The 12,800-nt window shown below is 41.4% G+C and overlaps 1 protein-coding gene across 1 annotated transcript in view; it reads left to right on the forward strand.

Moving 5' to 3' along the window:
• Window positions 1-1,058: 1,058 nt before the first annotated feature.
• Window positions 1,059-12,800, forward strand: part of USP42 (ubiquitin specific peptidase 42) — a 47,336-nt gene continuing 35,594 nt past the window's right edge. Inside the window, 3 exon segments of the mRNA XM_077758727.1 lie at window positions 1,059-1,134; window positions 4,493-4,742; window positions 7,761-7,961. Of these exon segments, the coding sequence (XP_077614853.1) occupies window positions 4,502-4,742; window positions 7,761-7,961 (442 nt within the window). The 5' untranslated portion in view covers window positions 1,059-1,134; window positions 4,493-4,501.

Consider the following 12,800-nt stretch of genomic DNA (forward strand, 5'->3'; position numbering starts at 1 on the left):
AACAACGGTTGAAGCAGAGACTAGGAGGGGAGCCTCAGAAAGGAGCCTTAGGGAATGGGCGTGGCGAGGAGGTTGCCTCCGGGAGGGTCCGGATTACAGCCCCAGGGTGGGATTTGGTGTAAGGGGTTAGGCCGTGTAAAGGGCTCAAGTTAGTGTAGGAGCGCCTTGCCCTTAATCAAAGTAGAGAACCCATCACGGAGGAGCAGGGTCGTGGAGAAGAGGAGGTGCAGCGATGAATTAATTAGTTCTCGCCATGAAGGCATCCAGTAAGTGGCTGGGAGTAAGGCATCAGGCACTGGGGAGCAAGAGCTGGTCCAGCTGCCCCAGGGAGTGTGCAAGGCTTAGATCTGAGGCGCAGACCAGACGGGCTGGGCAGGGGCCTGCCCTTTTCGGGAGCCAGGTTTCAAACTCTCCCCTCCCCGTCACGCAGTTGATGAAGTCTGCGAGCTGGCACCCCGCTGGCTCCGGCGTCCTTAAATGCTGGGTCGCTAGGCCGAGGGACGAGCGTCGCAGTGGTAGCGGCGCAGCGCGCGCGCGCACGAGGCTCCCCCGGAGCCGTGTCCGTTTGGGGGGACCCAGCTCCCCCGCGTCCCCGCGGAGCCGGACGGGCCTAGAAGCAGCCGGGGCCTGACTCGGGCCCCGCGGTCGCCGCGCGCCCTTCGNGCGTGTGCGCCTCGGTCCTGTTCTTTATTTTCGGGGCAGGAAGAGCCAGGTTACCTGGAGGGGGTCGAGGGAGAGGGTGATCAGTTTCAGATGTTTGAAATGAAAATTTGACGGGACCGAAGTTTTACAATCTAGGACTTTCACCTTGTCATAATGAATGCAGTAGAGATTACTTTTGTTGAATAGCGCTTTTCTGTTCAGGGAGGCCTCAGGGTTTACTTGTTTAATGGGGAAACATGTTGGTTATTTAAAGTGAATACACTCAAATAACAGTAAAACTGGTCGAGAAACTATTTCGTTAACACCTCTTTTTCAGGGTAACAACAGTATTACAGGTTCTCGTGCATTTTCGTGGAGTCTCCAAATTTTTCGAGTTGCAAATTTTGAACATATAATTTTACTCTCTTGACTATCACTCATTCAAAGTGCATAGGAGATAGGAATAATCAGTTCTACTTATTTGTTTTTAAGGTCAGTTTCACTTTCTTTTCCTATCATTGAATCAAGTCCACAGTGGCTTGTAAAGGTTAAGGCTAGTCGTTTCATTTACTTAAAAATAATTGAAATCAAGGCTGTTATCTTTTTCGAGCTTGTGTGTTTTAGTCTCAAGTAGAAATGTTACAAGAACGTGGATTACATTGTTTATGAAGAAGCGTAGTGTATCAGTTTTTTTTTTTTTTACATGTATTGCTATTACTACCTTTTGGTGGAGTGCTACAGGGTTAAAACAGCCATATGCTTATTTTAAAAATGAGAAAGAATAATGCATTCTGGTATTTGGTAGGAATATATAAGGGACTGAAAATTTTAAGACTTGAATAAAAGATTGTACTTAAAGCAGAGGAGACATTCGTAAAGCTGATTTGTCTCATTCCTCTAGGCACATCCAGCCTTGATTCATGTACTTGTTTATTTCACACATGCTTTGTAACTTTTTATAAATCATCACTAGATGCTGAGAGAAATTTTAACTTTTCTTTGAAGTAGTTGCTTAAAAGTCCTGGTAGAGCAGTAACGTTTAGAAGCTGCACTGAGAGTAAAGAACATGTGCCTGTATGAACCTTAGGTCCTATACAATATTGTTTGGCTTCTAGAAGGGTTATCTTTGTAGTAGATGGAATTTAGTTTGATACTTGGTGGTTTTAGAATAAGTATTCATTGGCTGAATATACAAATGAAGACAAATCAATAATTTTGGTTTGTTTTCCCCAAATTATAATGCTTAATGGGTATTGATGATTGAGTTGTATGCTTTCCTTAATTATTTTCATTTAAGACTCCTTCCCCCTCCCCTTCCCTCCATGGTATTCGGAGCAAGTAAAATGATTTTATTTGGTCGTTTGTTAATGATTATCCTAAAGGGATGTTTATCCTGGGAAAATCGAGGTTTTTGCCATTAAGTGTTATTGTAAATAAGGCTGAATCAACTTTTCCTCAGTACTCTGTTTTGGCTTTCTTCTTCCTTCTGCTCCTCCTCTTCCTCCTCTTTTGTTTTCTTATTCTTGCCTTCACTGTGTTTCATGGAGTAGACTTTATTTGGATAACACAGCTCAAGCTTTCTTCCTGAATGAAAATCCTGTATCTTAGATTGACTTAAAATTCATTTTTTTCTGATTTTATTAAGATCTAATCTAACATCTGCTTTTTTATTTCTGCATAAGATTCCCCAAAATTCTCAAAGGTTGTGCTTTCAGGGCCGGGGCTATAAGGTTGTGCCGTAATTTAAAATTACAACAACATTGAGGCTTTAAAAAAAAAAACTTTATTGTGAGCAGACAGCACCACAACATTTGTTCAGGTGGCACACATGTGGATATTTAATCGTCCTTTAACTTGCCTGTACTGAATATTTTTTAAAACAAGTTTTAAAGGCTCTTCCTAATTCTGAGTAGAAGCGAGATACAGTGTATGAATAAGATACCGTATGCAAGTCACTTAGCATAAACCGAAGCTGAAAGCAAACACCAGTTACTTCCTATCCTCAGAACTCATTCATTTGTTCAGCACGTGTGTGGACAGCGTTCTGGGTGCCGGGTTAGAGGATAGAAATAAAAGCATGATGGGGAGCCACAGCGAACTCGGGGTGGACTGAGCCGGTGCTGAAGCGCTACCATAGAAATCTGCACCAGGGTGCAGTGGGAGCCTGCGGGAGGGCTTCTGACCTGGCCTTGGGGAAGGGAGGTTGTCAAGGAAGGCGTCCCGGAGGAAATGAATTTTAAACTGAAAAGTGCAAGTGTTAACTGGCCGGAGGTGGAAGGATGGAGGGGAGTTAGGAAAGAGAGAACGGCACGGAAGAGCCCAGAGAGAGCAGGGAGGAAGGGAACGTGGGGAGCGCATGGAAAGCTGGCAGCGCCAAGCCTGGGTGTTAAGTTGTTGGGTGGGGGGGCGCCAGGCCAGAAAGAAAGGTTATTTACAGAGGACTGGCATATGAGATGTGGTTGTCACTGGGCAGTTTGCATTCCTAAAAGTACTCCGTTGACCAGGTCCATATAGCTGGAAGGAGACCTAGCCGGGAATGCTGGGCCAGGTGCCCTGTCTCCAGGGCTGACTAGTTTGGGTTAGAGTCGCTCCGTTTTATAGACCCCGTGGAGTCTGTCCAATCTCTCACAGATCCATTATGGAGATTAAGTAAGTTAATGTGTGTTTGGTGATTAACACAGTGCCTAGCGTATAGAAAATGCTTAATTAGTGGTAGCCTCGAGGTTTAGAAATAGGATTCAGAGAGAAAATTGTAATTATTTTTATAACACGTATGTGTTCAAGTCAATAATGTCTTATGGGCTTTGCTTTAAAAAGTCATGTATATACACCAAATAAATCAGCCTACTCAAAAATTTTCAAATGTGAAACTTCCTGGTTTTTTTTTTTAAGTTTATTCATTTTAAGAGAGAGCGAGCGAGCAGGGGAGGGGCAGAGAGAGAGAGGGAGACAGAGAATCCCCAGCAGGCTCTGGGCTGTCAGCACAGAACCTGATGCAGGGCTCAATCTCACGAACCCAGAGATCATGATTTGAGCCAAAATCTAGAGTCAAATGCTTAACCCACTGAGCCACCCAGGCGCCCTGAGACTTGCTATTTTTTTTTTAAATAATGTATTTCAAACAAGTCATTTTGGACTTTAAGCTCAAAATTCAAGCTAGATTTTTCTCTTCATGGAGTTGAGACTTTTCCCTGATGAATTCTGTATGAATTGAAAATTGAGTCAAATGGATTAGCGCATTTCATGTTCTGGTTTTAAGCAATAAGGAGGAAAAAATATGTAGGTTCTTGGTAAATATACAGAATTGGAAATTGAAGTAGCTGATTATAAACTGAAATGTGAGACTTTAAAAAAAATTTTAAGTGTTTTATTTATTTCTGAGAGAGAGAGACAGCATGAGCAGGGGAGGGTCAGAGAGAGAGGGAGACACAGAATCTGAAACAGGCTCCAGGCTCCCAGCTGGCTGTCAGCACAGAGCCCAATGCGGGGCTCGAACCCACGACCCGTGAGATCATGACCTGAGTCGAAGTTGGATGTTTAACTGGCTGAGCCACCCAGGCGCCTCTGAGATGTGAGACTTTTAGAGGTCTTGGAATAGAATGACAAGATCTAATCAAATATTTCATTGAAGGGTTTATAATTAAAAATCACTGGCATATTTAGATGAGCACAGTGCTAAATGTCCCAAGGAAGTGATTTCAGAGTTAAAAAATACTGCCGCTTTATATTACAGTGACTTGTTTGAGAGCAATTAAGTGTGGCTAGGACAACTTTCCAAGATCTCATGGTAGATTAAGTAGATTCCTTTTCTCATTTTATGAAACAACTGTATGTGTTTCGTCTTTTACAGAGTTGAACAATGACCATAGTTGACAAAGCTTCTGAATCCTCAGATCCATCAGCCTATCAGAATCAGCCTGGCAGCTCGGAGGCGGTCTCACCTGGAGACATGGACGCAGGTTCTGCCAGCTGGGGGGCCGTGTCTTCGTTAAATGATGTCTCAAATCACACACTTTCTCTAGGACCAGTACCTGGTGCTGTAGTTTATTCAAGTTCATCTGTACCTGATAAATCAAAGCCGTCACCACAAAAGGATCAAGGTACTACATTTTAGAGACAGAACCACGCCAGGAAGCTCTTGGATGAATGCTGTCAGTGGGTCGGTAGTTTCAGAGAGGGGTTCCTTTTGCCAAGATAGGTTGCCACCTGAGTGCCAGCAGTTATATTATTCGACAGGCATCATTTTCCTGTGCTGCTTGCCCGTGATTCGCTATGTACCGTGACAGCACAGATGATTTTTAGTTATTAAACTTTTTGTAGTTTGTTACTTATTTTTCGAAGGGCAAACTTAATCTTGGTGAGATTTGAGGTGGGCAAGTCTTTGGTTACCTTGTCAGTTAACCGCAGTTTCCTAAGTAGATGACTGTGTTTAAAAATTTCAAAGATATTTTTTTAATGGTTGCGTTTTGCCAAATGGCTTTACCCATCTGTGGGGTTTTTTTTGTTGGTTTGTTTGGTTTTTGGGTTTTTTTGCCGGTTAAAATCATCTGTGGTAATAAAACTCTCTGAAAGAGAGGAGATAATGTAAATGTTACATTTGTTAAAACTCATCAGGTTAAATGAGACATTGATGCTTTGGTCTCCTTCTGAGACTCCTGGATTTGGAGCTTTGAAATGCAAAGAAAGTGCATTCGTTCCTACTCAGAAAGTCATTTGGCTTAGAATAATGTAGCTCTGTTAATTTTTTGAGGAACCTCCCCTATAACCCAGCAATAGCACTGCTAAGAATTTACCCAGGGGATACAGGAGTGCTGATGCATAGGGGCACATGTACCCCAGTGTTCATAGCAGCACTCTCAACAGTAGCCAAAACATGGAAAGAGCCTAAGTGTCAACTGACGGATGGATCAAGAAGATGTGGTTTATCTATACGATGGAACACTACATGGCAATGAGAAAGAATGAAATCTGGCCATGTGTAGCAACATGGATGGACCTTGAAGGTGTTATGCTGAGCGAAATAAGTCAGGCAGAGAAGGATAAATATCATATGTTTGCACATATAGGAGGATTAGGAGGAACATAACGAAGGACCGTGGGGGAGAGGGAGGGAGGCAAACCATGAGAGACTCTTGAATGTTGAGAACAAACTGAGGACTGATGAGTATGGCGGGGAGGGGAAGAGGTGATGGGCATGGAGGGGGGCACTTGTGGGGATGAGCACTGGGTGTTATATTGAAACCAATTTGACAATAAACTATAAAAAAAAAAAAAAGAATAATGTGGTTCTGACACTGTTTTGCACCCTCATAGGAAATGTGATATTGTGATGTGGTGGTGGGGGCGGTGATTTGCTGAAGGTGTTCTGGGTGGGAGGAAAGTTGATATCACAAAAGAAACAATTTAATTGAATGTTGCACATAGAGTTTGAAGACCTTCACCAGCCAGACTTTCCTACAGGACCTCTTCTCGCTGACTGCGGCTTGCTAGGGGCTCCTTTCTCTCACTCCGGCCTGGACCCTCATCACCCTGCCATGCCCTTTTGGGAGTTCATGCCCCACTCTCTGTGGACTCCTTTCTTTTTTCCTGATTTTGCTTTCCATTCCCACTGAGCTGAAGCCTACCTTTGCACATTCAAACTCATTAATCCCTCTTTTAAAATGGAGACTCATCCATTAAGGCATTTCCAGTGTCCGGCAGCACCAAGGAAGTGGCAGACTTTAGAAAAAAGTGGTCTTCACATGGATGATTTGGAACTTTCCTAAGTTGTTGTTTGAGCTTCGCCTGAGCTCTGTTAACATGCTTATCATTAGTAGTCTGTTTATAAGTCTTGAAAATAAAAAGATAAAAATCTTTTTAGTTGACATAGAGTGTCCTTATGAATGTCAGTTCTGGTGCCCAGCAGCTGGAGCTCAGAGCCTCTCTCCTTTCTGGTCAAATGGGGATGACGTCACTACCGGCTCTTAGAATCGAGACAGTTGGACAGCTACTCAGGGCTCTGTAAGCACATTGCTGGTGAAGAGGGCAGTGATGGTGGTGGTACTGAGTAGAAGCACCCACAACAAATGTTAGAGAGAGCAGACTTATTCTGCATTTTGTATCTATAGTGGTGACGGATTTTTAAGTAGATATGAAAGAGTAATTATAGTGAACTCTCATGTAGCAGTCGGTCAATTTTGACATTTATCAATTCATAGCCAGTTACACCCTCACGCATTTGCTCCCCTCCCCCCTTGCCAGGATGGTAAAGCAATCCAAGACTTCATATTTCATCTGTTAATAATTTTGGTGTTATACCTAAATGATTTTTTTCTAAAAACTAAAACATCAGAGGGCACCTGGGTGGCTCATTTGGTTAAGTGTCCTACTTTGGCTCAGGTCACAATCTCATAGTTTGTGGGTTCAAGCCCTGCGTCAGGCTCTGTGCTGACAGCTCGGAGCCTGGAGTCTACTTCAGATTCTGTGTGTCCCTCTCTCTGCCCCTTCCCCACTTGCACTCTGTCTCTCTCAAAAATGAATAAACCTTAAAAATGCTTTTAAATAAACCATCTTTATGTTAAAAATCTAGTCAACATTAAAATTTCTCTGATTGCCATATATGTTTCTGTAGCAGCTGGCTTGTGGAAATCGATAGTCTATACCTTGCATCTGGCAAATGTCTTTAAGTTTCTTTTAACACCCCCTTTTGTCCTTGCAGTTTACTTATTGAAGAAAGCAAAGTATTTAGATTTCCCACCTTCAAGGATATACCTTTTATTATTTTTTTTAATGTTTGTATTTTAGAGAGAAAGAGCATGTGTGTGTGTGTGTGCAGGAGGGGCAGAGAGGGAGGGAGGAAGAGAATCCCAAGCAGGCTCTGTGCTGTCCCACACGGGCTCGATCTCACAAACCGGGAGGTCGTGACCTGAGTCAAAGTTGAGAGTTGGATCTGTAACTGATTGAGCCACCCAGACACCCCTCTAAGATCTGTCTTTTAAAATGTCCCTTTCTTCCCTGTATTTTCTGGTTAGCTGGTAGTAACCTAATCTTGATCAGATGCAGTTTGATGTGTTGCTATTTATTTATCTTGAGAAGTACATCAAGCTTTGTTTTTAAACGTTTCTTGTTTATTTTTCTAGCCCTAGGTGATGGCATTGCTCCTCCACAGAAAGTTCTTTTCCCATCTGAGAAGATTTGTCTTAAATGGCAGCAAACTCACAGAGTTGGAGCTGGGCTCCAGAATTTGGGCAATACCTGTTTTGCCAACGCAGCACTGCAGTGTTTGACTTACACGCCTCCTCTTGCCAATTACATGCTATCACACGAACACTCCAAGACATGTAAGTGTGCTGGGTCATGTTACTTGTGCAGGGCTGTGGTCTGCTAACCTACTTTCATTTTTTTCTCTGCAATGAAAGTGAAGACGTAAGCCAAGAATTCTGTGATCGCTAGGAAATTGGTTCTTTTAGAAACCATAGAGGAAGACCCTTCAGATCTGTACTCAGGTTGCTTCGAAAGCATTTTGCACCTAATTTGACCTGTGAAGTTGTTTAGTATATGTGCTGCTGAAGCGAGCACTGACCTGTGAGGTTGTTTAAAAAGAAACATTTTATCAGCATTTGGCATTTCTGAACCCCCCCGCTGGCTTTCCACACTTGCTAAAAAATGTGACATGAACGTCTGCCGCCAGCAGCTCAGGACAAGCTGAGTTAAATCCTGTCTCTCCTGGCTTCCATTCTGTATCGTAAGGCTTGATTCATTTACAGGCTTAGAAGCCTTAGTGGAGGGGAAGGTGCTGTCACGGCCCCCAGCCTCCTGAAAATTCATACAGGACTTTCCCTTCAGTGTGCGTGAGCTCAGCTGAAAATCAGTTAAAGTATGTCTTTAATAGGTGACAGCCACCTCAGTGGTTGACTAGTGAAATTCAGAATTTAGAACATCTCCAGTTTTTGAGGTTTGACCTTCTAAACATATTGTAAACGTCCTTTATCCCTTTTAAGCGAAATCTCCCTGTTCTTTGATCTGCACTAATGCTGAGGTTGATGTGTGCACATTCAGGGGCTGTTCATTATCAGCGTGAGAACGCCTTTGGTTTCTTCTTGAATAGTTCTTTTTTTTTTTTTTTTTTTTTTTTTTTTTTATTTATTGCTAGGAGAGAGAGAGACAGCATGAGCAGGGGAGGGTCAGAGAGAGAGGGAGATACAGACTCAGAAACAGGCTCCAGGCTCTGAGCTGGCAGTCAGCACAGAGCCCGACGCGAGGCTCGAACCCACGAACCGCGAGATCATGACCTAAGCGAAAGTCGGACGCTTAACCGACTAAGCCACCCAGGCGCCCCTTGAATAGTTCTTTAATAGAGAGTTTAAACCGCTTCTTTTTAAAGAGCAAAATAACGCTTGTGAAGAATTTGGAAAGTACAGAAAAATTTAAATAAACCAAAGGAAAATCACCTAGAATCTCACTGCCTAGAGGTGTCTGGTGTGCCAAGGGGTTTTAAGTGACAGAATGAATGTTTTGTTTGCCCTCATTTCCTCCCTTTCTAAGTTCATAATTCGTTCCCCGCACACAGCTTTCCCATCACTTTTGCGCTTAGTGAAAGTAGAGTGTGCAGGAACCCCCAGCACTGGCACCTGGACGGCGGGAGACAGGGCCAGCACAAACTTCAGGAGCAGGAGCTCCGGGCGTCCAGAATCCGGTGCCTACCTTTTATGCTCTTGGGAGTTTTCTTTTTCTTTGTTTTTCCTTTGTTGAGGTATGTCGAGGCATAATTATATGTACGATTCAGATACATTTGTTTATTACATATAGGGTTATATGTACACTTAGGCATATTTACCTTTGTTTAGCTTTAGCTTTATAGAGGTATAATTGATATAAATTGCACATGTTTAAAATATACATTTGATGCATTCTGACACTTGTATCCTCCCCTGAAACTGTCCCCACAATTAAGATAATGGATATATTCATCACCCCCTAAAGTTTCCCAGGGTTCCTTTGAAATCACCCCCTTCCACCCCTTCCTGCCCCTCATCCCCTCCACCCCAGGCAGCCACTGATATGCTCTCTGTCTACTGTAGATTAGTTTGTATTTTTTAGAGTGTCATGTAGTAGAATTACACAGGCATATATTCATATATTGCCTGGCTTCTTTCAGTTAGGACAGTCATTTCACCATCTTCCCATGTTGTTGCGTGCATCAGTACTATTGACTGTTGAGTAGTATTTCACCGTATGGATGTACCACTTTGTTTCTTCATCTACCGATGAGCATTTAGGTTGTTTCTCATTTGGGGCTGTCACAAATTAAGCTACTTCGAATGTGTATAAACAGGTCTTTGTAAGGACGTGTTTTCATTTCTCTTGGGTAAATATCTAGGAGTGGAATGGCTTGGTCCTATAGTATGTGTGTGCTTAACTTGAAGATCAACGTCCAGTCTGTTTGACCTAGGCATTGTGATATTTCATATTTCCACCAGCAGTGAATGCAAGTTGGTCCCGTATTTCCCCTAATATGTGGTGTGGTCATTCTTTCCAATGTCAGCCACTCTAATAGGTGTGCGGTATAGCCAAGTATTACCTTACTGTGGTCTTAATTTGCACTTCCCTAATGAGTAATGATGTTGAACATCTTTCTATACGGTTAACTGCCATCTGTATACTTTCTTGGCTGAAGCGCTGTTCATATTTTTGCTTGATTTCAAATTGGGTGGCTTTCTTATTGTTGAGTTTTGAGAGCTTTTTATACGTTCTGCATACAAGTAAGTCCTTTATCGGACATGTAATTTGCAAATACTGTCTTCCAGCCTAGAGGAGCATATTCTCTTCACACTGTCCTTTGAAGAACTCCACATTGCCACGTTTTCTTTTCATCAGTTGTGTTTTAAGTGTTGTATTAAGAAGTCTTTTCCTCACCTGAGATCACAAAGGTTTTTTTCTCTGTATTCTTTTTACAAGTTTGATAGTTTTAGCTTTTTACTGGTCAGTGATCCATTTTGAGTTAATTTCTATCTGTGGTGTGAAGAATGGATTGAAGGTCCTGTGTTTCAATCTGGATATCCAGTTCTTCCAGCACTGTTTGTTCAAAAGATAGTTCTGTCTCCACTGAATTGTCTTTGCTTCTTTGTGAAAAATCAATTGACCATATTCATACGGATCTATTTCTGGACTCTGTTCTGTTACACTGATCTAGTGTTCTATCTCAACACCAGAGCAGTGTCTGGATTGCTAGATATTTAAAAGTTTTGAAAGCAGGTAAGTCCTCCAACTTTGTTCTCCTTTGTCTAAGTTGTTTTGGCCATTTCTTGGTCTTTTGCATTTCCAAATGCATTTTGGACTCAATTTTTTAATTTCTACAAAAGAGCTTCCTGGGATTTTGATTGGTATTGTGTTGAATCTGTGAATTAATTTGGGGTGAATTGACATCTAAACAGTGTTCTGTCCCCCAAACAAGGTATACAGCTCCATTTATTTAGGTTATCTTTATTAGCAGTGTTGCTTAGTTCTCAATGTACAAGTATAATGTGCACATTCCTTATCAGATTTATCCCAAACTATTGCATATTTTTGGTAATATTTTTTGAATTTCAATTTCTGATTGTTGCTAGAATATAAAAATGCAAGAGATTTGGGGATATTCATCTTGTGTCTTGCGACTCTGGGAAATTTATTAACTCTAGTAGAGCGTGTGTGTGCGCACTAAAGATTTCTTCAGATTTCACGTAGACACAATCGTGGGATGTATAAATAAGGAACATTTTACTTCTTCATTTCCAGTCTGCATGCTATTTCTTGCCTGGTGCGCTGGCCAGCACCTCTGTTACAGTGTTGAATGGACGTGGTGGAAGTAGGTGTCTCCTTCTTCACCTTAGGGGGAAGGTGTTCTATTTTAGTCTTTCGCTTTTATGTATGCTGTCAGCTGTAGAGTTTTACCGTGCTGAGTGTTGTACTTGAATGTTAAGCCAAATTTGCATTCCTGAGATGAGCCCCACTTGGTAATGATGTCTTATGATTTCCATGTATCATTGGATACTAAAAATGCTAAACATTTTTTAAATTTTGTGTTCATGATGAATATTAATCTATAGTTATAATACCTTTGTCAGATTTTGGCATCAGGGTAATGGTGGCATTATGAAATGTGTTGGGATTATTTTCTTTTTCCTAGAAGAATTTGTGTAGCATTGGGGTTATTTCTTATATGTTTGGTAGATTAATGTGAAGCTATCTGGGCCTTGGCGTTCCTTCTCATGGGTAGGTTTTTAACCACATATTTAAGTTCTTTAAGAGATAGAGGCCTTTTCAGGTTATCTATTTCTTTGTCAGGGAGCTTTGATTAGTTTGTGTCTCAAGGAATTTCTCTTGTTGAATTGTCGGCATAAACTTGTTCATAATGTTTTGTTATCCTTTTTAATTTTTTTAGGATCTGTAGTGATTTTCATTCTCTTATTCCTGATGTTCATGACTTCTCTCCTTTTTTCCTGATCAATCTGACGAGAGTTTTAGTCATCTTATTATTGATCTTCTCAGAAAACCAGCTCTTGGGTTCCTTGTTATTTTGTTTTCTGTACCATTGGTGTTTGTTACTATTTTTATAATTCCTTTTCTCCTGCCTACTTTGGATTTAATATGCTCAATTCTGTTTTTTTCAAGGGGAAGCTTAGGTCATTTAATTTGAGATCTTTTCCAGTCTTTTTTGTGCTATGAATTTCCCTTTGAGAGATGCTTTACTTGTATCCCAGATATTTCAGTATTTCACGTATTAATTTTTATTCCAGTCAAAATACTTAGATTATTTAGAGGCATGTTGTTTAGTTGTCACATTTGAGGATTTTCCTGAAATTGTCCTGTTACTGATTTCTAATTTCATTCTCATGTGGTCAGAGTATACATTTTATTGTTTGAATCCTTTTAAACTTGAGACTTGTGTTATGCGCCAGAGCATGGTCTAGCTTGGTGAATGTCCCACATTCACTTAATAATTATTATTCACCTAATAAGGATGTGTAGTCTGCTGTGTCGTCTGGCTTCTATAAATGCAGATTATGGTCAGCTACTTGATAATGTCGTTGAGGTTGTCTTCTGTGTCCTTGCTACTTCTCTGCTTGTGCTAGCATGTTTTGAGAGAGGTCTGTTGAAATAAAATATATTTGTGAATTTGGTTTTTTCCCTGTTTTATT

The sequence above is a fragment of the Crocuta crocuta genome, unplaced genomic scaffold (assembly GCF_008692635.1).
Source record: "Crocuta crocuta isolate KB4526 unplaced genomic scaffold, BGI_CrCroc_1.0 scaffold273, whole genome shotgun sequence".
In the NCBI taxonomy this organism is placed as follows: Eukaryota; Metazoa; Chordata; class Mammalia; order Carnivora; family Hyaenidae; genus Crocuta; species Crocuta crocuta.